The 22669-nt window shown below is 43.9% G+C and overlaps 1 protein-coding gene across 1 annotated transcript in view; it reads right to left on the bottom strand.

Moving 5' to 3' along the window:
* LOC123027510 (protein mono-ADP-ribosyltransferase PARP14-like) overlaps positions 1-22549 on the bottom strand; it is a 37482-nt gene extending 14933 nt beyond the window's left edge. The window contains exons 1-8 of the mRNA XM_044438441.1: positions 22326-22549; positions 20930-21075; positions 18517-18550; positions 13063-13257; positions 11670-11936; positions 10295-10531; positions 5507-7764; positions 1855-2085 (exon numbers count right to left, since the gene is read on the bottom strand). Of these exons, the coding sequence (XP_044294376.1) occupies positions 1855-2085; positions 5507-7764; positions 10295-10531; positions 11670-11936; positions 13063-13257; positions 18517-18550; positions 20930-21075; positions 22326-22518 (3561 nt within the window). The 5' untranslated portion in view covers positions 22519-22549. The remainder of the gene's footprint in view (positions 1-1854; positions 2086-5506; positions 7765-10294; positions 10532-11669; positions 11937-13062; positions 13258-18516; positions 18551-20929; positions 21076-22325) is intronic.
* Between the last annotated feature and the right edge of the window lie 120 nt (positions 22550-22669).

Genomic DNA, 22669 nt, shown 5'->3' with positions numbered 1-22669 from the left:
CAGCTTTCTTATCTGAAACATAGTCTACTCCTTTCCTAAATTCAACTGGTAGAACTTCATATTTCCATAGCAGGGTCCCAGCTCAGTAAATAGTTCAATCAAAAGTCACAACCTCACAAATCCTTCTCTTACAATGCCTCTCTTAGAATCAAACTGATTCAAGCTTCATAGGATAATGCATTTTGCTATGCAACCTATTTTATGAGATGTGCAAACTTATGGGATACTTATAAGAAAACTTGGGTAGACCAAATCATCATGAGGATGTCTCTTCCCCTTTTTCTTCCCAGAAGATGGAAGCAAGAGTTTTCTAGCTACAGTACTTTACTGAATTATGCTAGCTTTTTAATACAGAATCAATAATGTGACTCTGATATTGTATCATCTTCATTGGTTACCAATTGAGCTCTGGGCCCAATTTAAGGTGCTTGTTCTAACATAAAGCCCTAAACAGCTTGGGACCAGAATACCTGAAGGACCACCTGCTCCCTTATATACACCTACCTAGTCCCTAGGATCAGTTTCAGAGGTCTTCTGAAAGAGTCATCCTCCAAAGAGAGAATGGAGAACAGAAGAGGGACATTCTCAATAGCTGTGCCCCACCTGCCTCTCAAAGGCAGTTCGCCTTGCACTTTCATTGTAATCTTTTTGGCACCAGGTGAAAACAACTTTATTTTCTAGGTATTTTAATAATTGATTTCATTTTGAAAATTTTAGTGATATTATTAATCAACACTGTTTTAAAGTATTATCCCTCAGCTCTGTGCTGCTTTGTTTTAGTGCTCTTTTGTTGTTTATTGTTGTGTGATCTAATTGATTGCTTGTATTGTTAGAGTGTCTTATTTCATGGTAATCTGCTGTGATGGCCCTCAGGGCATTATAGCAGAATATAAGTTTAATAATAAATAAATATAAATAAAAGTTGTTAGCAAGAAGCAGCTATCAAGTTAATGATCTCTCTAGTTGGTTGGTTGGTCCTTGCCTTAGGAAGCACTTGATTCCAAATCCAAACTGCACTGACTTCCTCCTTTCCCTTTCGAATGAGCTGGCTCTACCCTCAGCGAGGTTTGTGCTGCTTGGCAACACTGTTACTTAATTGGTCCACTCATTTGACTCGACTCCATCACTGGGCTGGTGAAGACAAACTCCTACCCCTTTGACCTCCTTATTCAGCGCCTCATGCCAAACCAGAGGTGGTCTGGTTCTCAACAAGACCTTAACTGATCTTATGGCTCATTAACCTCGACATATTAGTTACGCATTCCAGCCTCTCCTCTTCCCATGCTCAGACTTGAGCTTTCTAGCTTGAAATGATGTATTTTGGGAGAAGTAGATCCAAATCCTACACAAATAACAATTTATTTTGGATAAATATTTGCAAAGTATCCTATTATGGGGATTAACGCAAGTGTCTTGCTAGATTCAAGGCTTCTGGGGCAAGTGTTTGTCGCAAAACTCACTGAGGAGCCTTGGGGAAGTCCCCCCTTTGTCTAAGCAGCCTTACAGGACTGATGTGCAAAAGCTATAGCAAGCACCTAGAACACAAAACCTGGATCAGAGACCAGGGACATCTTCCTTGATGAAGGATACGCTTATCAATGACCTCTAGTCCAGGTGGCTTTCCATTGCCACCAGTATCAGAGGAAGCATGCCTTTATGCATGCTGCTGGGGACCATGAGTGTGGTGGTACAATTGCACACCGCTCCTACTGATGGCTTTCCCGTGGACATCTGGTTGGCCCCATGGGAGCAGAATGCTGGACTAGACAGACCTTGGCTCCCTTCCCGCAGGGCTCTTAGGCTCCGAAGTGCCTCACTGGCCATTCAAGATGTACTGAAAAAACCCAACCGTACCTTACATCCAGAGTGTTGACTCCATAAGGGCAAGACGGCGTGTAGCACATGAGAGCAGCCCAGAGCGTAGCCTTTCGTTTTAAGCACACAAGCGTCCCGAACGACTGTCCTTCGGCCTTGTTCGGTTAATTCCGCCTGAAGTTTTGCTCCTGCTTTGGCCAGAAGAGCACAGGAGAGAGGGCTGCTGGCAAGTGCCAGATCTCTGCCAACAGTATTAACGATAACATCTGTCTAAGGAGATAGATGGGAGTTGTTCAGAAATATGGATAGATCTCAAAGGACCACATAATACACAAGTAAACCCCCACCTGCTTTTCTGAGTATTTATCTAACAAAAATCTCATCAAGATTGCAATACTCTAACTGGCATCTCTGAAGGTTTAGCAAATATCACAAAGCACATCTATTGCTGTAAACAAAGTCAGTCAGTGTACAAAGTGTACATAACTTACATATATTTGGTGATGCCACACTTTCCACCAGCACAATGCAGTTGTGATAGCCAGGTGATTCAGTGCTAGTAATCAGCCCCAGTATCCTCTAGTCTCATACATTCATTTGGACGATTCACTCCAACTCCTCGTGCAATGAAAAAATGATCAAGGGAGCTGCAGTGTTACACTTAGCATTTCTCTGCATAAATCAGAAGTGATTTATGCAGATAAATCTAGCCCTCCAAAATTGTATTAGATGGAATCCCAGGATAACCATTTTGACTCTCTTTGGCACTCCACAGCTACTACAGGCAACCCAACAGGTCAAAATTGCTGGCGTATAAGTCAACTGAATAACTAAAATAAAAATTAATAAAGTAACCTCTTTTCCTGACAATGTTTTCGAGGAGCGATTCGGGGGCAGCGAAGCACCGTGTATGGGAGATCCCCCATATCTCCCAAAGTTGCCTACCCTTAAGCTTAAATGAAGGGTCCCTACATGTGTACAAATGTGCACTGTGAGGGTTATTGGGTTGTTCTTTACCATTGTACCACTGCATGCTTATGTATTATCATAAGAGATGCTGAACATCATACTGTATGTACTGAATTATTTCAAGTGCATTAATACTTCTGGTTTTTTTTTAATTTCAAAATAGCAGCATAGAGATCCTACTCCAAATAATGTGGGTCATGTGAGTTGGTCTCTTGACTGGCACAGGATTTGTCAATCCACCCACGGACTCCTATCCTGTGGAGGAGCTTGTCAATAGGGTCCTTTCACAAAGCCAATGTGCTTGGGGAAGGTGGGGCTCAGCCCTTCTAGTAGAAGAAGATACCCTTTGTAGAGTCTTGATCAACCAACTCTTCTTGGTATGTGGAAGGACATGGCTGCAAAAGGTCAAGTACCAAAACTAGATCAATTGTGGATTCTCTTGTGGTACCTTCTATCCAATAACACTGCAGATGCCTCCTGCAGAAGTAGGGTTGTTGTTGTTTTAAGGATCCTGCATCCAACTCAAGACTGAGAAAGGGCTGCAGGCACTTTCACTGAGAACTGGAAACTAAAGATGGCTGAGCGTGTGATTTCCTGCACTGTTAGTCTGTAACAGGCCACTTGCACAAGCTAGAAAGTTACACTTAAGAGTGTGGTGTGGCAGTCAGAGTGCTGAACTGGGCACCTGGGAGATCCATGTTCTGGGTGGTTTTGGGCCAATCACAGACTCTCAGCCTAATTTACCACACAGGGTTGCTGTGAGGATCAAATAGAGAGGAGGGTGACTATGTAAGCCACTCTTGGTTCTTCACAAGAAAAAGGGTAGGATATAGCTGCAATGTAATGTAGGACTGTACCTTCATGAACAGTGATGGGGTGTCACTCAGCATTTAGAGAATTTAGACTCCAGGTCCACAGCACACATATGTGCATAACATATGCATATGTTGTTTTATTTATATATACACACATGTGTAGACATAATTATTATTTGACCTTCATAGAAACATAGAAACAGAGTGAGTCAGAAGGGGTCTCCTGGACCATCTAGTCTGACCTCCGGCTCCAGCCGGCTCCACTCACGATATGCCCACCATGTGCATGTCCAGCCTATCTTTGAACGCCCGCATCGATGGGGCCTCAACGACCTCTCGTGGAAGCCCATTCCACACCCTCGGGGTCCTGACTGTCAGAAAGTGCTTCCTGGCATCTAAATGGAACCTTGGCTCCCTGAGCTTTGCTCCATTGGAGCGCATCCTGCCTTCCTCTGCGGGGGAGAACAGGTCTCTACCCATCTCCATGTGACATCCCCTCACATACCTGTATGTCGCCAACATATCCCCTCTGAGTCGCCTCTTCTCCAGGCTGAAGAGACCCAGTTCCCTCAGTCTCGCCTCATACAGCATCCCCTGCAAACTGGCCACCAACCTTGTGGCCCTATGCTGCACTGACTCTAACCTGGCTATATCCTTCCTGTAATGAGGGGCCCAAAACTGGGCACAATACTCCAGTTGTGGGCGCACCAGAGTCGCAGGCGGCAAAATAACCCAAGCAATCTCAAAGAAAATTTATTCTTCAATTCATTGGCAGATCACCCCCAACTAATGGAAAAGTGCTCTGTGGAACAGATCCAGCACCCTGGAAAACATATTTGGGGCTTGAGCTGAGCAACTTCCCAAAAGGCACAGGACACAGCTCAAAACATGGCTCTTCTCTCTCCTATTCTTAAAGGGGAAGTCAAGCGTGGCACTTAACACCCTGCTTGAAGGGCCACTGCACTGAGGCAGCCTGGGAAGCAACGGCAGGCATGCCGCTGGACAGCCTGAGGGGAAAGGGGGACAGCCGCTGGGTCTGCAGGCCCTTCCTTGGTTGCTCCTGGGCTCCTCGATTTCAGGCATGCAGCAGCACCTAATTGGGCAGCAAGCCTGAAGAGGGAGTAGGGACCACTGCACCTCAGCAATGTCTTTCCCGGGGATTCCTTTCCAACAAGTTGCCAAATAATCTACTACAGAAAGAACGCAGGAAAGTGATTGAGGAAACTTTCCCAGATGACCTGGAAGGTTGCAAGTATCCAACAGTTCAAATGCAGAGGAGTGGCAAAAAGACTTTAAACTGTAAGAGCACTCAAAAGAATATAAATGTCATTGCAACATAATCCCAAAGATCAATAATACACTTGGCAACTGAGAGTCCATGTTACCATGGAACTGACTTGGAGCAGAAGAGCTTTTGCATCTTTTTTCTTTTGGGCCTTTATGTTTTAACAGCTCACTAGAGCACAGTGAGAAATCTGTTTTGGGGGCATAAATGTGTCTGATCCCCTCCAGGCTGCAGACTCTGTAGACCACTTGCTCGCAGCCCCAGCTGCAAATCCCGCCAAGCCTTCGTGCAGGTGCTTGCCAGGAATCAAGTCCCTCTTCTGTAGATGCAACTGGCGAGCTTTGTATGTGCTGCACGTGCTGTGGAGGCACGCCGGGCTGCACAAGAGAGGTTCTTCCTCTCAGCTTGGCTCCTGAGCTAGGGCCAAGTGTGAGGAAGGAGTCCAACAAGCACCAGAGAGAGCTGGATTCCATGAGGATTGCCACAACCCTACAACTAACTCTGCACTTAAGGGGTGCCTTCTTTTAGCTCATACTAAAAGGCACTGCTAGTACTTTGCAGCGGTGGCAAAGAGGCTAATTTTAAAAGTTTTCCTGTTTGAAAGTTACAGCAGCTTACTTACTGTGGCATCTTCAATTCCCTTTATCTGCAGAACTATTTTCAGGCCTTCGGGAGTAGTTAACTCTTGATACCCTGGTCCACTCTCTGCAGTAAGGTTCTTGGTTATGGTGACAGAGGTCTGTTTTGATGGTGACGATCCATCTACTAACACTTCTTTCAAGGCTTCAGAGAGAGCCTGAACAGTTTTTTCATTAGAGTCCACAAGGCATATCTGTTTCAGGCATCCATCGCCAGAAGATTCTTCTAACACTTCCTTGATGGCTGTTACAATGGAACGGGCACACTCTTTTAGTGGGAATCCAAAAATACCAGCACTAATGGCAGGGATGGCTATGGAGCGATGATTACAAGTGTCTGCCAGACATAAACTTTCCCTTACAGCTTTCTTTAAGAGACGTATGCATGTCTCTTTTTCAGAATTGTCCCACCTCGGCCCAACAGCATGGATCACCTGCTTACATGGCAGGTTCCCCGCACCTGTAATCACTGCACAGCCAGGTCTCAAACTTCCATGTATTCTCACATGGTCATCACACTCTTTTTGGAGCTGTGGACCAGCTGCTTTTGAGAGTACAGCTGCAAGGCCACCGATGTGCTTTAGTTCTCCATTTGCAGCATTCACTACCACATCAGCTGGAAAGCAGCTCAGGTTTCCCTTATGAAGCGTCACTACAATGCCATCTTTCAGCTTGATTTCGCAGTACAGCCTCGCTTTCTCTGCAGGGGTGTGCCCCTCTTCACCTTCATTTTCATCATCTTCATTGCTTTCTTGAACCCTGATCAAGCAGTTAAACCTTTCCTTTGCTCCAGTAACATACAAGTGTTCTTGTTCTTTGAAGAATGCTTTGGCACCAGGTCGTTCAATTACTATGCAAGTGGTACATAAAGAAGACACAATGTTCTGAAGGATCTCACATCCCTTCAGCACTTCTACTTGTGGTCCTTCAAGAGAAATCAGCTTGCAATTTTTCATTGTGCCAAAATGGATTTTTACTCCCCGCCTCCTTATATCAAGCCAATGATTCTGCTTCTCCTGCTTTACATAAATTGGAACTACTGCAGACTTAGTCTTGAGAGCTTCTTGTATGTATGCGTTGCTAACCACAAAATCAGAGAGTTTCCGACTGGCACTGGCCACTTCTTCGGAACAACCAGCAATGACTATTTCATCCTCCAGTTCTTGAATGATAACGGTTGCACTTGAACAATTATGGGCTTTGTACAAGGTATCAGTCAGTTCCCTCCACTCTCTCTTTCTGATGACTGAATTGTCTTTCAGGGCAATACATCTGTAGGTCAGACCATTCTTTATTCCGTCCTCAGCTGCTAGAAGATCCTGAGGATCTCTTCCAATTAACAGAACTGCCTCCTGCTTGAGTTCATAGAAAGCATTAATTTTTCTGGCCCAAAACAGGAGTTGAGACAGTTGTGTATTATCTACTTGCTGCAGGAAGAGGAAAATGTTAGGATGAAGGCCAACAGTTTTCTGGACCATGCTGTATAGCATTTCAAGAATTTCACTTTTTAGTTTAAAAACTTCAGTGGCTACACCAGACAGAGTTATACACTCTTTGGCGGAATCATAGGCAATCTTCAGATCCGGGTATTTTGAGCAGATTCTGTCCAGTAGTCCACAATTACATAAAATAGTATACTTTCCAGCAACAACTGTCAGAGTTTCCATCACTGTTTGCCTCTCTCTTTCAAGCTTTTTAATAGCATTTTCTCTGAGTACATTCATTTCTTGCTCTGCACGTTCTACTGCTTCTGCTGGCCCTATCAAGACAACTATTTCCTTGGCAATATCTGGTAAGATGAAAACATCCTCTTTTATTGCACTGTTTTGTATGGCTTCCCACACCACAGCATTCACGTTGAACTTGACAACCTTTTGCTTTGATAGGCTCTGCTTAAGCCGGCTAGAAACATTTTCATTCCAGGTCTTGGCCAAGGATCCATTTTGCTCCAACAAGGCTTGCAAAGGATGCATCGTGATTTCTGGACATGGAGAGTGCCTAGAAGGCCATTCAATCTGACAATAGCAGTCTAACATTTCATGGCTTATTTCTTCAAGGAGCAATGGATTTCGCTGTAAAAATTGCCATTGGTAGGGATCTATGGCTATATTGGTTGGGACTGGCAATTTAACTGGTGGTTTCTCCTTCCCATACAAGGCTATTCCCAAAGACTCATAATAAGGGTAAACCTGAACTCGTGTGTTGTTAAAGAAATGTTTCCGTTCCAAGATGGTATTTACTTCTTTAAAGGGGCAAAGAGAAAAAGAAAGCACACAATTAGAAGAGAACAAATCCCAGAACTCACCTTACAATGACTACTTATGTTAAATGCACACTCTGATTAAAGGAACTCAGGTCTGGCCATTAGTTCAATTTGGACTTCCTCCTCTTCCTATTTGTCTTCATAAATGCTCCCAAAGTATTCAATAGCTCTGATCTAACTTAGATGTATTGAACAGTGCAATCATGTATCCACTTACCTGGGAAACAAACCCCACTGAATTCTATGGAACTTACTTCTGAATAGATTTGCGTAGGGCTGCTTTGTGAGAGATGATTTACCATATGGGTGGGTGACTTTGGGTGGCAAAGGGATTTGATCGACATCTGCCTTCACCCTTTGTTATAAAAAAGATTTGATCATGATCTAGATGACAGACAGATCCGCATTCCACCCAGCTGAGGATCTCTCTTCCACCTGTCAGGTGTCAAGGATGCTACTAGTAGCCAGCAGCGGGCACTAAACCACTAGCACCAAACTTGTACAACAGAAGCTGAGGCCACCAGCCTCAGGATGGGTGATAATTGTACAATAATGCAATTCGTCTAGCTTCTACTAATATCCAGAAAGAACTGGTTGAGCTCAACATTTCCAGTTGCTTTCTCCATGATCATTTCACTTTCTGGATCAGTGTCCACTTTCTAGAAAGGGAGGCTTGCCGGTCTGCTAGTTTGCTTCTTTAGCCTCATCTAGCTCTAGATCAATACATCATCTGGCCACCTATCAGGTTTCTCCTTGTTCCTTCCAGCTGAAACAGATGCAATAGCCAAAGGGTTGGTGTTACACTTGTACCGACATGTCGCAATTAAAGCAACTAAGTACACCCAGAATGAATTCCGGGTGTGTACTGTGGGCCTATTTTATTTTGGAGATTTTAAACCACACTCCATCAAATAATACCACAGCAGTATTAATACACAATAAATACACTATAAAAACAATTAAATGGAATCATACAACAATAAAAGGCACAACTGTCACATAGATGAACTAGCTTAACATGGCCCGGTGAACCAAGCAGTTCTGACCTAGTGCTGAATGGCAGAGAGCTTGGCACTAGTGCCACCTGCCTGGGGAGGGTAGTTCACCAATAGGGTGCTGGAACAAACAAACTTCAGACAAAGTCTCCCTGCAGATCTCAAAACACAGGCAGATTGGTATAAGAAGAGTGCCTTCAGATATTTGGGTCTCAAGCCATTGGAGGCTTTCCAGCACTCTAAATTAGACCTGGAAATGTTTGTCCTCTTACCTCAGTTTCACAAGCAAATGCAATATGGCTTACGATGAACTCTTACAATGCAATCCTGCCCATGTTGACTCAGCATCAAATCCCACCAGGAAGCAACCCACCAAGAAACATGGCACCTCTATTACTTCCTTTGTGCTCATGGGGCCTACTGCTAGTGCAACCGGAACTAGTTACTTCAGCAGCCCCAAAAGGCTTGCCCATGGGATGAGACAGGTCAGCGGAGCTCCCTTCTGTGAGCTTGCCCCACTCCACAAAAAGCACTCCCACTCTTTCTGGCAGCTCCCAGGACTTCTGGCTTCTTACTGCACTAGTGGCAGGTCCCTTTGCGCATAGCCCATGCACTGGCCGGGTTCACACATCATGACAAGCAACCCTGCATGGTTTCCTTGATGCCTGACAAAGGATAAGTGGGTTGTACCCTAAAGTGGTTTCCACCCTCCTCAATCAGGCTTCCTATTGTTGGCATGTATCCCATCAGCCACCACACCTGAAATTCAATCCCACACTGGATCGCAGCTGCTGCAATTTCCAGGGGACCCTGTGGTAGCACCATAGAAACCATGATGCAACACTTGCACCATCTGAGAAACCATGGTGAAGCGTGGCAACAACAACAACAAAAAAAGGTTTGTTTCTTATCATGGTTTCTAAAAACCAAACGTACCATGCTAAAATACCACAACCAAGTTTGGATGATAACAACAACAGACTATCTTTCCCAGGAAACCATCAGGGCTTGTCATGTCAGGCAAACTCACCCATTGCCTGCTGTGCTCAATGGGGAAGTGGGTTCAAAATTGCAGGTTTAGTGCAGAAGAGGACATCTTCCAATTCTCACTGTATTCATGCACTGAGACAACTCCTCTTGAGTTTTTGCAGTTTTCGCAACACTCCTACCATGTAGCAAACATAGTGTTATCCATTCAGCAAACACTCATGGAAACTTAAGAGGGAATCACTTTAGGGGCTGATTTTGGCTACAAGAGAAGACCATCCCAACAAGAGACAATAGTTTAGAACCTGAAATGAGTTCTGCCTATATTCTCTAACTCACGCTTTCTCTCTTAACCCTGAAAAAGACTAGAATCTAGACAAGCCAGTATTTCCTTGTCTTTTCTACTGGCACTCAAACATGGCAAAGACATAGCAACCATTATGTCTACCCCCCACTTTTTGCGATAATCTAGATTTTGAGCCAATCCAGGTATAATCCAAGAGGGATATTTTAACAATGCACCTTACCTTTGCTATCATGAAAGGTAATCAGAGCAGAATGCCTCTCAGGAAGGTAGTTGATATCCAATACTGGCCCACCTCCATACTTCTTGCTTTCAAAATGCATATCAATGAAGTCTCTAGAAATGTCAGATGGGATGTTTTCAACCAGAATTCTTTTAGTCACTTCCAGGGCATGCGCAGAAATATCCAACTGCTTCGCCTTACGGTGCTCGTTGAATTTTTTGATGAAACTGTCTGTGTCTATGAACAGAGCAATTACAATCAGTCATAATAGCAATACGATGGACCGTGTGGTCCTTTTTCACCCTTTGCCCCTGAAGTGCTCTTCTCTATGGTCCAGCAAGCCTTCACAGCTTCAGTCTGTTCACCTTGTTTCTGCCTCCTGCAGAACCCCATCTTGTCCCCTGCATATTTTCTCCTTCCACTAATCCATTCCTGTTCCAAGACACGTTTCCAAAGTTCAGCCCTAGTGTTGAGTTTCACCTTGCCATGTTTCAATCACCCTTTCATCTATACCACCAGGTAGGTTAAGCGTGAGAAGTGGTAGAAATGTCTCCCTGGCAGGTGCAAGGACAGGAAGGAGCCTATGAGGGCAAGGCACACAGGATTCTGCCCTGATGCTTCCATCATGCGCATAACCTGATGAAGCAGAGTTCTTACTGGTTGCCACTCATTCTGGGCATTACAGCTGGAGCCACAGCTGCCTTTAGGGATGGACAGGCTGCTAAACAACGCAATGAGCTATGGGTCTGTTTGTTCATCTTGGGGGCGGGGGAGTTTTTTTAGTGCACAATCTGCAGTGGGACAGAACAACAAAAATCAGGAAATTTCTTTAACCTTCAGCCCCCAATCCCAAATGCCACAAGTTGTTTGGGTACCAATTACAGACAGAGATTTTCATCAAAATATTTTGCCCCTCAATTCCCTGTTTGATGTTGGTCATCCTCAATAAACACCAGCAGAATGTTGAGGCAATACAACCATGCACTTAAAGAACTACAAATACAATAATGCACCATGAACACTGTGTGTGTGTGTGTGTGTGTGTGTGTGTGTGTATCTGTAACTTGCAGCATGTTGAAAGCGCTCTTTGCCCAGGGAGTCATTTATCCTAGCAGAGGCCCTCATCAGAGCCTTGCTGTCATCCATCACAGCAAATGCTGTTAAATCCCAGAGAGCTTCATGTATTGGGTGACACAGAAATGAAATTAATCATATAACAAATATATATAATTAAATATAACAAATGGGCAGTATGATCGCCCCACGAGGTGTTGCTAACAGTTCAATGCCTGGTAAGAGCCCACTTTTCTTCTGCTTCCCTGTTGACTGACTCCTTCCAGTGGTGGCAGAGACCTTATTGTCAGGTCCCTCTTACCAATGGGTTTGAGGAAAGTGACTACTGCAGCATCTCTCGCAGGGATCATTTCCACACTGAAGTCCTCATCTTCTTCCGATAAGCCACTGACATTCTCCACCAACAGGATGAGCATGCAGAGCTGTATGGTCTCTCGCACATTCTCAAGAAGAACTGGAGAAGCCAGCATTTGTGGCTGATCCCGAGCTGCTGCCTGCCCATATCTTCTAACACGAAGGGCTATTTTCTTGATCATGTGATTCTTTCTCTGCAAAACCTCTTGAGCATCTGGTTGGAGAGGAAGACAATGAAGTAGCATCAGCTGGCCAGCAAAACCTTCTCAGCTTGGAAAATGCTGCACATATGCTAGAACCACACATATTTCCTGCCACATCATGCTGCTCCATGCAGGAGTGCAGCTTGGTCCAATTTCAACATTTCTAGACCAAATCATCCAGGCAACGTACTTCAGGTGGCCTTTGATTTTCTATTCCTTCCTCTCACAGAAGCTCTGGGTGGAAGACAATCGTTTAAAAAAATGTGTACCTCTCATAGGAAAAGGGTTTAGCCTTGCTTGATCCCAAATGATCCACTTATAAACATGCAGGTATATGGACTCATTGATTTGTGATTTACCCAGCGCAACCACTTGGAATTAACACACCAGCCTGACATCAAAAGGCAAGGAAGGATGAAGCATAGAATAGATATGTCCCTGAAATTTATTTATTTACCCTGCTTTTTTCTTACAGTGAACTCAAAGCAGCTTTCAATATTCTCTTTCTCCTGCTCTCAGTCATATCCCCCGGCAACCCTGTGAGGTAGGTTGGGTTGGGAGTCTGTGCCTGGCCCAAAGTCAGCAGCTGGCTCCATGGCCGAGTGGGGCCTAGCACCCAGATTGCAGCAGGTTCATCCACTGAGTCATGTGGCCAGTTGGTGATGATTTAAAAGCCGAGCACATTCCAGGTGATGAGCCATTTGTGCATTTTGCTGAATACACAGAATGGTTATCCAAATGCTACCAGAGAGTGCAGCTCTTGCACAGTTAGACATCATGGGGCCAGGTGACTCTACAGGACAAAAATAGTCTCAGGAGGACTGAGAATAAAAAGAAGCATTCTACCCTTTCGAACAATGGGTTAAATCTGCATTATGCTAGTAGAAAGCCCTGAGCATAGCAGGATGGTTCCCCTCTCTCTTTGCCCCGAAGCCCTCCATGCCACCTAAAATCTGCCCTAAAGGGATCCCAGACCATCAGAGAAGATTGTAAGGGCCCACAGAGAGCAGCTGGAGTGATGGAAACACACCTTCCCAGACCTACTGATGGCACTGCTTTGATTGGTGGAAAGATAGTGTTGGATACACCTCACAGAGGATGCTGCCAATAGAAGAAGCCTAGGCAGGAAAGAAATACCTGCTTTATCTTCAAAGGTGATGATAAATTGTTCTCCATCTTTAACACAGGACTTAATTGTGCCCCCACCAGAGCGCTTCTTATTTTCAAAGTACATCTCCACAATTTCATTCTCAATTTTCTCTCCTGCAGCTGTCTCCACCATCACACTGAAGTCCTGGGTCAGCAATGTTCCTGCTGCATCCTTTGGCCAGGCTGAAATTTTTTAAAAATAAATATAATAAATGGGAAGGGGAAGGGAAGGAGGGTTTCTCCCATATTTTTGTATTAGCCCAAACTAAAATTCATTTAAAGGCATTTGTTCTCCAAATTACAAAATTTGAATTTGGCAATTGAAAAGATGCTATCTTGATTATAAAGAGACATACACTCTTGGAAGAGCCATGCAAGCTTCACTGACCTATCTGCTAACTTAATCTAATCTGTTATAGCAAGAGAGGGCAATCTTTGCCCTCCAAATGTTTTGGCCTACAACTCCCATCAGTTCTAACCAGCATAGTCAACACTGTGGGATCAATTGTAGGTCGAATCTCCAGGAGGGTCACAAACTGCACAAACCTGCCTTATAGGATGGTACCTGCAATGCCAAGCTTGCATCCCATCCTGCTACCATACATCTACCAGCAGCAACAACAATGGGGAGGATGATTTAGTTTTGAGAAGACTATACTGGCCATGGTTTATTGCCTTTGCCTCACCAAACCTATTTTATTCTATTCTCTGCCCTTCAATAAGCTTTTCAGGCAGAGAACTGGATAAATATATCATTTCCTAGAGATCTAAACTCGCTAGGGCCTGTGTGAAAATATGGTGAGACACAACACTGTCTTTAAGCATATGTTTTAAGAGCACAGGCAAGGGACGCGTTTAAAATGGATGCCTCACCTTTGGCTGACTTTGGATTAGCCTAATAATAAGCCAAGCCGGCTTGGGCCAAGGGCTACGGATCATATTACATTGCTGCACCCATGTGTGGAGATGGGAAGAATGGCCAGCCTCCTTTTCATTCTCACTTAAAGGCTAGTCTCTGCATCTGCTTCCAAGCATCTCTTTGCCAAATTGCCATTAAGGCATGACTGAATCTAGATTATCTGTTACCTCATCTGAGAATCAATCCTGGCTCTTGAGCTCATAGCTTAGCTAAGCTGTATACATATTGGTCCAATTTAGCGTAACTGTGCAAAGCACTTTGTAGAGAGGCATGCTTGATTTTGGCACATCTAGATGGTTCGATCCCTTTATTTGATTCAAGACAGAATCCTATTCCCATTTGCCAGGGCATAAGTGAGACTTGGTGTGTAGCCCTGGCCATGAACATGGAGGTTTTTTGGGACTCCAAAGGAGTGACACGCCAATTCCAGGTTTACTAAGAAGGAGAGTATTTATTATTGCAATAATATCAGATGCTAGCTAGACTTCCCTAATATTTAGTAGTAAGCCCCTTACACTGCATGGCAGGGACCTCTGCAAAGCAGGATTCCAATCAGCTGTGCTGATAGAGTCAGCGAAATCCCCCTCAAAAACAGTCAGAACCAGAGTACAAACAAAGTGCCTGGCTTATACAGAGTACAGGCTTATGGCATTTAACACATGCATATAGTATTCTACATAATTAAAAGATATGATTACTTGAATCGTTTTGATACTACTCTTTACACATGTGCTAAGAAATAATGAAGTACGGTGAGCTACCAGGGGACCTTCCTGTCTGGATGGCCAACGTTCAAAGCATGGGCTCACGACGGCCTTTTGCCTGCAGAAGCAATGGCTCGTCAGGAAAGTCCAAGGAGGCAGAAGTGCAGGGTGTGTGTTCCTTGACGAAAGCTCTATTGTAAGCAACTAGACTTTAATGCCAAGCGAAGCAAGCATCTTAAAGAGCTGGAGACCCAGGCCTGGTTTTTTAGGGCTCAGGCCTGCCACACTTATTTTTGAGTCAATACTATAAGGGTGCTTCCAGATGGGCAGCACCACCTTTTTGGCTGGAAGTACAAGTTTATGCCACTGACTTTCCAACTGTTGCAGGCATTTCACTTTGTGTGTTTGAATCACACTATGTTATTCCTATCAAGACCAGCAAGCACAACATAGCAAAGTCATCTGAGCAGCCATTATTCCCCACCCAATCAAAGTATCTTTTACAAATAGACTGATTAATGGCTACACACTTTTTGTTTAAACATGATTACCCAATTATTGCACATAAAATGCAAAACTTATTCATTCATTCCTATACTGCTCCACAGCAGAAGCTGAGTGGTTGACACTGTGCATAAAACAAGGTGATAAAAATGCAATAAAAATCACAAAAACTGTAAAAATAGTAAAAGTTTTAAACAGCTAAAAAAGATAATAAAAACAGACAATTACAAGGAATGAAAGAAGAAAGTGACTCTGCAAAACACCTTGTGATCCCCCCTGCCCAAGTATGTGGGCAGTTGAAATAAGTCTTTAAAAGCCTCAGAAAAGAGGGCCATCTTAACCTGATGCCAAAAAGATGACAGACTCAGTGCCAGCTGGGCCACAGTGGGGAGTTTATTCCAGAGATTGGGGGGGGGCACCACTGAGAAAGCCCTCCCTCTTGTTGCCACCCTCTGTGCTTCCCTCAGAGTTGGCACTCCAAACCACTGATGCCACCCAAGCTTCAAGTGACAAAGACGGATCAAGGAGCACCCCTAAGCTACAAGCCTGCTCTGTCAGGGAGAGTGTAACCTCTTCCAGAACAAGTTGACTGCCCCACACACACACACAAAACCCAGTCAAAGGAACCACCCACCAACAGCATCTGTCTTGTCTGGATTGAGTTTCAGTTTGCTGGCCATCATCCAGTTCTGCATCATAACCAGGCACTGGTTTAGCACATCCACAGCCTCACCTGCTGACTATGAAAAGGAGAAATGGAGCTGTGTGTCATCAGTGTACTGCTGATAACACACTTCAAAACTCCAGATGACCTTGCTCAGCCATTTCATGCAGATGTTGCATAGCATGGGAGACAGAACACACCTCTGAGGAGCTCCATGCCAGAGAATCAAGCACCACCTTCCGGAGATAGGAGGGGAACCACTGCAATGCACTGCCCCCCACTCCCAGCTCAGACACTCTCCCTGGTAGGATACCATGGGCATTGCTATCGAAAGTCACAGAAAGGTCCAACAGTATCAACAGGGCCACACTCCCCCGTTCTGCTCCCAGCATAGGTCATCCTACAGGGTGACTCTAACAGGCCTGACCACCCCCACACCAAAAGAAAAAGAAAAAGGGATAGGCCTGGATCTCTAGCTCTTTAAGCTGCTTGCTTTGCTTGGCATTAAAGTTCAGTTGCTTACAAAGTACTATAGAACTCCAGTTAGCATTGCTCTGACCTTGACAGTTTCCTTTCAGGAACCTAAGGAGTTTTCCTTTCCTGTTGTTGAGATGGCACAAGAATACTCCTTATAAGGCATTACTTTCACGAGCAAGAGGCAGTAGTGAGCCTGTGTTTTGATATTCAGGCAGAGAAAAACCACCAGCCATCCAGGCAGGAATCCTCTGTGCTAGCTCAGTGTATTTCATTATCTCTTAGCGCTTGTGTAAACAATATTACTCTTGCAACTGTCTATTTTCATTATGTAGAATGCTGCATGCATATGTTACAATGCTGTAAGTTTTCACCTATTAAAGCTACCCACTGCTTTGTTCTTTGGTTCAGAGTCTTTTTGAGGGGGATTCTGCTGTTTTTTTCTGAAGCTGGCTGACTGCTGCTCCTACCTTGCAGGAGCCCTAACTATGCAGTGTAGGAGGCTTGTTGCTAAAAGTACTGGAAGTCCAGTTAGCATGTTTGGATATTATTGCAATAATAAATAATGTCCTCCTTAGTAAACCTGGAGCTGGTGTATCACTCTCTGGAAATGATTAAAGAACCTGCCCCTAGCCAGGACAACAGTGACCAAGGGTGTTTCTGTGCCAAAACCAGGCCTGAACCCCTACTGAAATAGGTCCAGATAACCAGTCTCATCCTTGAGTGCCTGGGGTTGATTGGCCACCCTCTCTAGAACTTTGCCCTGGAAAGGGATGTTTGCTACCAGCCTAAAGTTACTCAGATCTTCTGGAGCAAGGGAGGACTTACCACCTTACCATCACCAAAGTGGCCTTACCACCACCTCTTTAAAACAGATTGGGACCACTCCCGCTCACAAGGAGGAAACAACAACCAATGTGGTAAACATTTATTTTGGATCAGAAGTATTTAATTTTGAAGAAAACAAACACCATTTTGCTAAAATATTGGTGACTAAAAAGGTGGGTCTTTTTATTCAATTACTTATTACTTTAAGAGTGCAAGCCTATGGGCTGTGCCCTTAATCACTGGAAGCCCCCAGACTCAGAGGCTTATGATAACCTGATGCAAGGTGGAAAAAGGGGCAGAGGCACTCTTCACCTCTCTGTCCTCCTTCCCAGCAGTTTTCATTATAAAAGTTTTTTCACGATCTAAGGCTGGTGTTTCACAAGGGGAAGGAAGGCGGCTCAGGAACCCTTAAGATCGTTGATATCCTGGTGTCTTCTGTCTCTTTCACACCCTGCCTGGGAAACTCCCTTTTCCCTCTCTCCAAGGTCAGATTCTTGACTTTTGAAGAAAGCTGTTTCCACACCAGCTATGAGGCAGAAGGGGGATCAGATTTCCAGTTCCCAATTCAGAAGTCAGAAGATGGAGCTCTTACAGCTGGAAATCTGAACTATCTTATGGCCATAGCCTAGGAAATTGAAACCATCCTCAGACACTGTCTGGGGGACACTAGAGTGCCCCCTCTATTATTTATAATTATAGCCAGAAAAGCATTTGAGCACTATCTGAAAGAGCATTAAAATTAACAGGATGTCAAATGGTGCTTGCCAAAAAGTTATTCACAGCAGCACAACAAACAATCCACACCTGCAAAGATCACACAACTCATCTATTCACTCCCAAAAGAAGTACAATTTTCAGTGCTCTAAGATGGAAGCACTGCCAGGAAAATAGAAGAGGACTATCATTTGATGACATCATGTGGATATTGCATAGAAAGTGAATGAACTAGGTATAGCAGTTAATAATCTAAATATGCGTTGAAAAAACATTCTAAGAGTCTTTTTAAATACATTTATAAGAGGCAAGTTTACAGAAATTCGTAGCAGTTATACTTATGAAAAGGCTTTGAAGGGCATACAATGACTTATAGCATGCTCCTAAACATGCTTACTCTGGACTACATCCCAGAGTCTTCAACAGAACTTGTTCTTAACTGACTTAGTTTCAAGTAAGGTTAAAATCCAAAATTCTACTGAAATTGGCTCTCTTTCCATATAAATTTTGTTTATTGGTGCAAAACTGCATGATGGGAACAATAAGCCATATTTCCTGGGAAAAGGAAAAAATTGCAATAATTTTATAAAATAAACATTTAATCTTTACTTTTGAGGTGTTTAAAAGAAACTTACCTGGCTGTTGGGGTGCTTTAGTTTGCACAAGTCCCTGAAAGCAAAATAAAAGTTAGCCAACAGTCTTTCCTAAAGCACAGTCTAACTATATTCAGGCCGCCTGCTAAAACAGAGTTCATTATGCATATAAGTTTGGCTGAAGCGAATTCCCACTTTCCCTTGCCTGGTCTGGCTGTGAAAAAGAGATTTGGAAGGTTTTGCATCCATGTCCCATTAACCATTGTTTTGGTGCTTCATCCAAACCATAAACTATGGTTAATGCTTACTATGATTCGTTTAAACAAGCAAGCTTCATAACCTGAAGTTGCCATACTTCAAACTAACATGAACCACAATCTTGTCAGTCCACATGACATGATGAACGTAGTTAAGCTAAAGAAAAAGCAAAAGCAAATGCATGTTGTTTTTGCCCTGAGTCCTGGATCTTTTTGGTACCCTGCCAAGTGACAAAACAGAGAAGTACTGCTAGTTCTTTTCAGTAGCGAGCGCCACTCCTGAGTCCACTATTATTTGCTCTTGACTAGCAGTGTCCCTCTGGGGTTCTCATGCAAAGCTATTTCCTATGAGGTCGTTTTTGACTGGAGGTGCCAGGGAATGCATCTTCTGGATGCAAATGCAGGATCCTCCACGGAGCTACAGTCCCTCCCACCCTCGCTCCATTTCACTTTGCTGCAATGGAGCCTAGTCCCTGTACAAATGGATAAATTTACTGCCTTTATTTAATCAAGGTCAACACTTTTGTAGTGTATCTGCCCAAGCAGAAAGGGAGAGACCTTACCAGAGATCCAGGGTGAGGCAGTGGATAGATTATGGGTCTGGAACTTGGGAGATCTGGGTTCTAGTCCCCACTGCACAGCTGATGTGAAAAATGCAAACTCCATATTCAGCACAATTAGGAAAGGCATAGAAAAGAGCTGGGGAAAGGCCTGCGGTGACTCTCCTCCAAGGGAAGACTACAACATCTGGGACCATTTAGCTTAGAAAAAAGGTGAGTGTGGGAGACAAGAAAGAGGTGCACAGAATTATGCATGGTGTGAAGAAAGCTTCAGCTCATTCACTAAACTATGGTTTAGTGTAACATCCAAACACAACCTCTACAGCTTAGTGTACACAATCAAGATCTTCCTCTGTGTGGTCTGTCCTGATTATCCAGAAAACCTAGTATGTCAACAGCAAAGGGCTGTAGACTTAGTCACCTGTTAAGCACACTAATCTAGGTGTAACCCCCAAGAAACCCAGTAGGATTTCCTTCTGAAAGAAACCCAGAACAGAAAACACTGGAGCGCTTTGCTCTAGTCCCCCTCAATTTTTTTTCTTAAAGAATGGAAAATGTTAAGAAACCAAGTTCTTCATCTTGTTTCTGCACTGTCTGCAGATCAGCTGCAGGTAGAAAGACAGACAGAGAAGGAAAGAGTTGCTTTCTGACAAGTCCAGCCTTCTGCCCAAAAAGAGTGTCCCCTTTTGCTCTTTCTTTTCCCACTCCTAGACTCACCATTCTCACTATTTGCTTCTCTACAACCCCTTTCCTTGCTACTTCTCATTCCCATACAAATGTTTCTCTCGACGTTTTTTTCTCCTTCCAGGCCTCCCGCTCTTTCTTCCACCACTTTTCCCGGATGTTTTCCCTCCCCCACCCCAAACTCTTCAATTCACCTTTGACTACCCAGGACCTATCAGCAGTCAAGGCAAGACTAACCAGATCCTCTGAGACAGCCATTTTGCAACAATGCCCAGAACAGTTTCTCAAATACCCAGATGTGCCCATGGGTTCAAAATGGGGGAAAAACCGCTGCCCTGGAACATACGCCCACACCTGCAAATTCCAGCGCAGGATCGGGGGTGAACATACAAGTGGCTTTCAGGAAAGTGGCATTACTGATATTATCATTGGGGAAATCACCAATAAAATTTCAAGGAATCCCAGTGTTCTCAGAAATAATTTGAAAATGACAATACCTAGATCAGGGTGGGGAATTTGAGGCCCTCCAGATGTCACTGAACTAAAACTCCTCTCCCCTGTCATTCTCGACAATTGACCACACTGGCCAAACAGCATCTGAAGGGCCACAGGTTCCTCATTCCAGCCTTCCCCAACTGGATACCCTCCAGATGTGCTGATCTGCAGTGGCTAAGCCAGCTAAGGATGAAGGGAGTTATAATCCAACATATCTAGAGGGGATTCAGTCAAATAAGGTTGACCTGGACTATGGGAAGCTAGAACCACCTATTCCCAGCAGGGCATTCTACACCCACAGCACCAGACATCGGCCTTTGTGTTTCTAGTACTTGAAGGTGCTCAGGTGCAAACTCATGAAGGACACTTACTCCTCATGCAGATTCACTGTTGCAGAAGCAGAACACAGAGGAAGATATTGGCCAGAGAAACTGGTGCAGCGGGGAACATTTCAATTACCTGATTTGAATTTGGTTTTGTCATGGCATCACTTTCAACTGTTGCGGTTGCTGCTGTCTCTATAGGCAGGGAGATCGTTAGCTTTAGTTTCTTTTTATCTGGAAGATCAAGTTCATGGTTCTTCATGCTAAGAACTCTCTGCCTCACTACAATGCAAAACAGGAATGTCATCAATATATTTAGGAAAAAGATATTAGCTGTAATTACAGGAAGCAACATTATATCGAGTCAAACCTTTGGACCAACTAGCTTACGTTGAGAGGCAGCAGTTTTCCAGTTTTTGAAATAAGGGCCTGTTTCCCCAGCCCTATATCTACATTGGCATGTATAATAATGCAGGAGAAACAGAGGACAAAATGCAATCTGGCAATAGCGTGCATGCTATTCAATATCTCCTCATAGAATTCTGGGGATTTTAAGTATGTGTTTGTACATTTGTATGTGGAGGCCGGTTTGAGAACAGAAAAAAAGTAAATTCTTCTTTACAGAATGGAAGTTCTTCATCACATGGTTTTGAGGCTCTGATTCCATACATCTTGATCAACTGGAATCAGAAGCTTCATGGTTCCAGGCAAAGAGTTCTTGGCCAGAAGCCTTTTATGGTTAAACTGTTTGCAAGGCCTAGCTTGTTTATCTTCAAGAAGAGACATACACAAAAAAGTCCTCAGGAGAGCATGTCCATTAGCCTTACTTCCAAACCATGAGTGCCATGCTTCTCAAATAATATGGTTAGCCAAAGGGCTTAGGAGCAAGACATTATTTCCACGTTTCAGAAGGCCTTCCCTGTTAGTCTGTAGCAATAAAAGCAGAGGAGGCTCTGATAGCATCATATACTTAAGGGCGGCGGCACAGCCAAGATATATAGTAGATTCTAAGGAATACTGGAAAACTAAAATGAAAGCTAGATTGTTTCCTACAATATAAATTCACGAAACCAGTAACCAACAATAAATCACTAGATCTCAGATCCTTCCGTTTTTCCACATCTAGCAATGTTTATCACCCTTACTCTGGCATCTGTAACACCGCCTCATTTTTCTTAACTATACCTAGTTGTGTTTTAAGCTGCAAGGGAGGAATCACTTCCAGTAAAGGGCGAGTGTTATACTTTGGAGCGGGAGGGGCAGGATTGGGGGTTTTTTTAGCAATGCAAAGTTTATTTTTAAATATTTAGTACTAATATTTTTAACGCTAAGAATACTCACAAGTGATTATCAGTTTAAAATAAACGATCGGATTTTTTTCTAAAAGTTTCTTCTCAGGGCGTGTTTACACTACAGCAAAACCTCTCTCTCAGACGGATTTTCTACATTTGTAGAGGGGTCGATTTCCCTAAATATATCCGTCGCCGCCCCCCATATTACAAGGGGAGAACTAAACAAGTACGCGCACGCACCTTCCTCATGCGTAAAAAACACCGTAATCTGCTCCTCTTCGCCGGGTTCGACGCAGACTTTACATTCCCCTCCTCCGGATCTCTTCGGACTCTGTAAGTAACACAGCAGCTTGTTCTTCAGACTTTTGGATAAAGTTTTGCCCCAATTCCCCTCCACTACGACAGGGAACAGATAAGCCGTCTCCTCGGCCATCTTGTCTAAGGTAGCGGATCAAGCCCTTCAGCTTCAAAGAGAGCTGTAAGTTTTACTTTCGATTTCGATTTCTCCTCTGACAGTAGCTCTTCCCGTTACTTCATTTGTAGTTCTTGACGCTGCAACAGTGCTCCGATTTTAGAACTGGAAA

Source organism: Varanus komodoensis, unplaced genomic scaffold (genome assembly GCF_004798865.1).
Source record: "Varanus komodoensis strain SLA01 unplaced genomic scaffold, ASM479886v1 scaffold32, whole genome shotgun sequence".
Lineage (NCBI taxonomy): Eukaryota > Metazoa > Chordata > Lepidosauria > Squamata > Varanidae > Varanus > Varanus komodoensis.
This window is presented reverse-complemented; position numbering and strand designations above follow the sequence as displayed.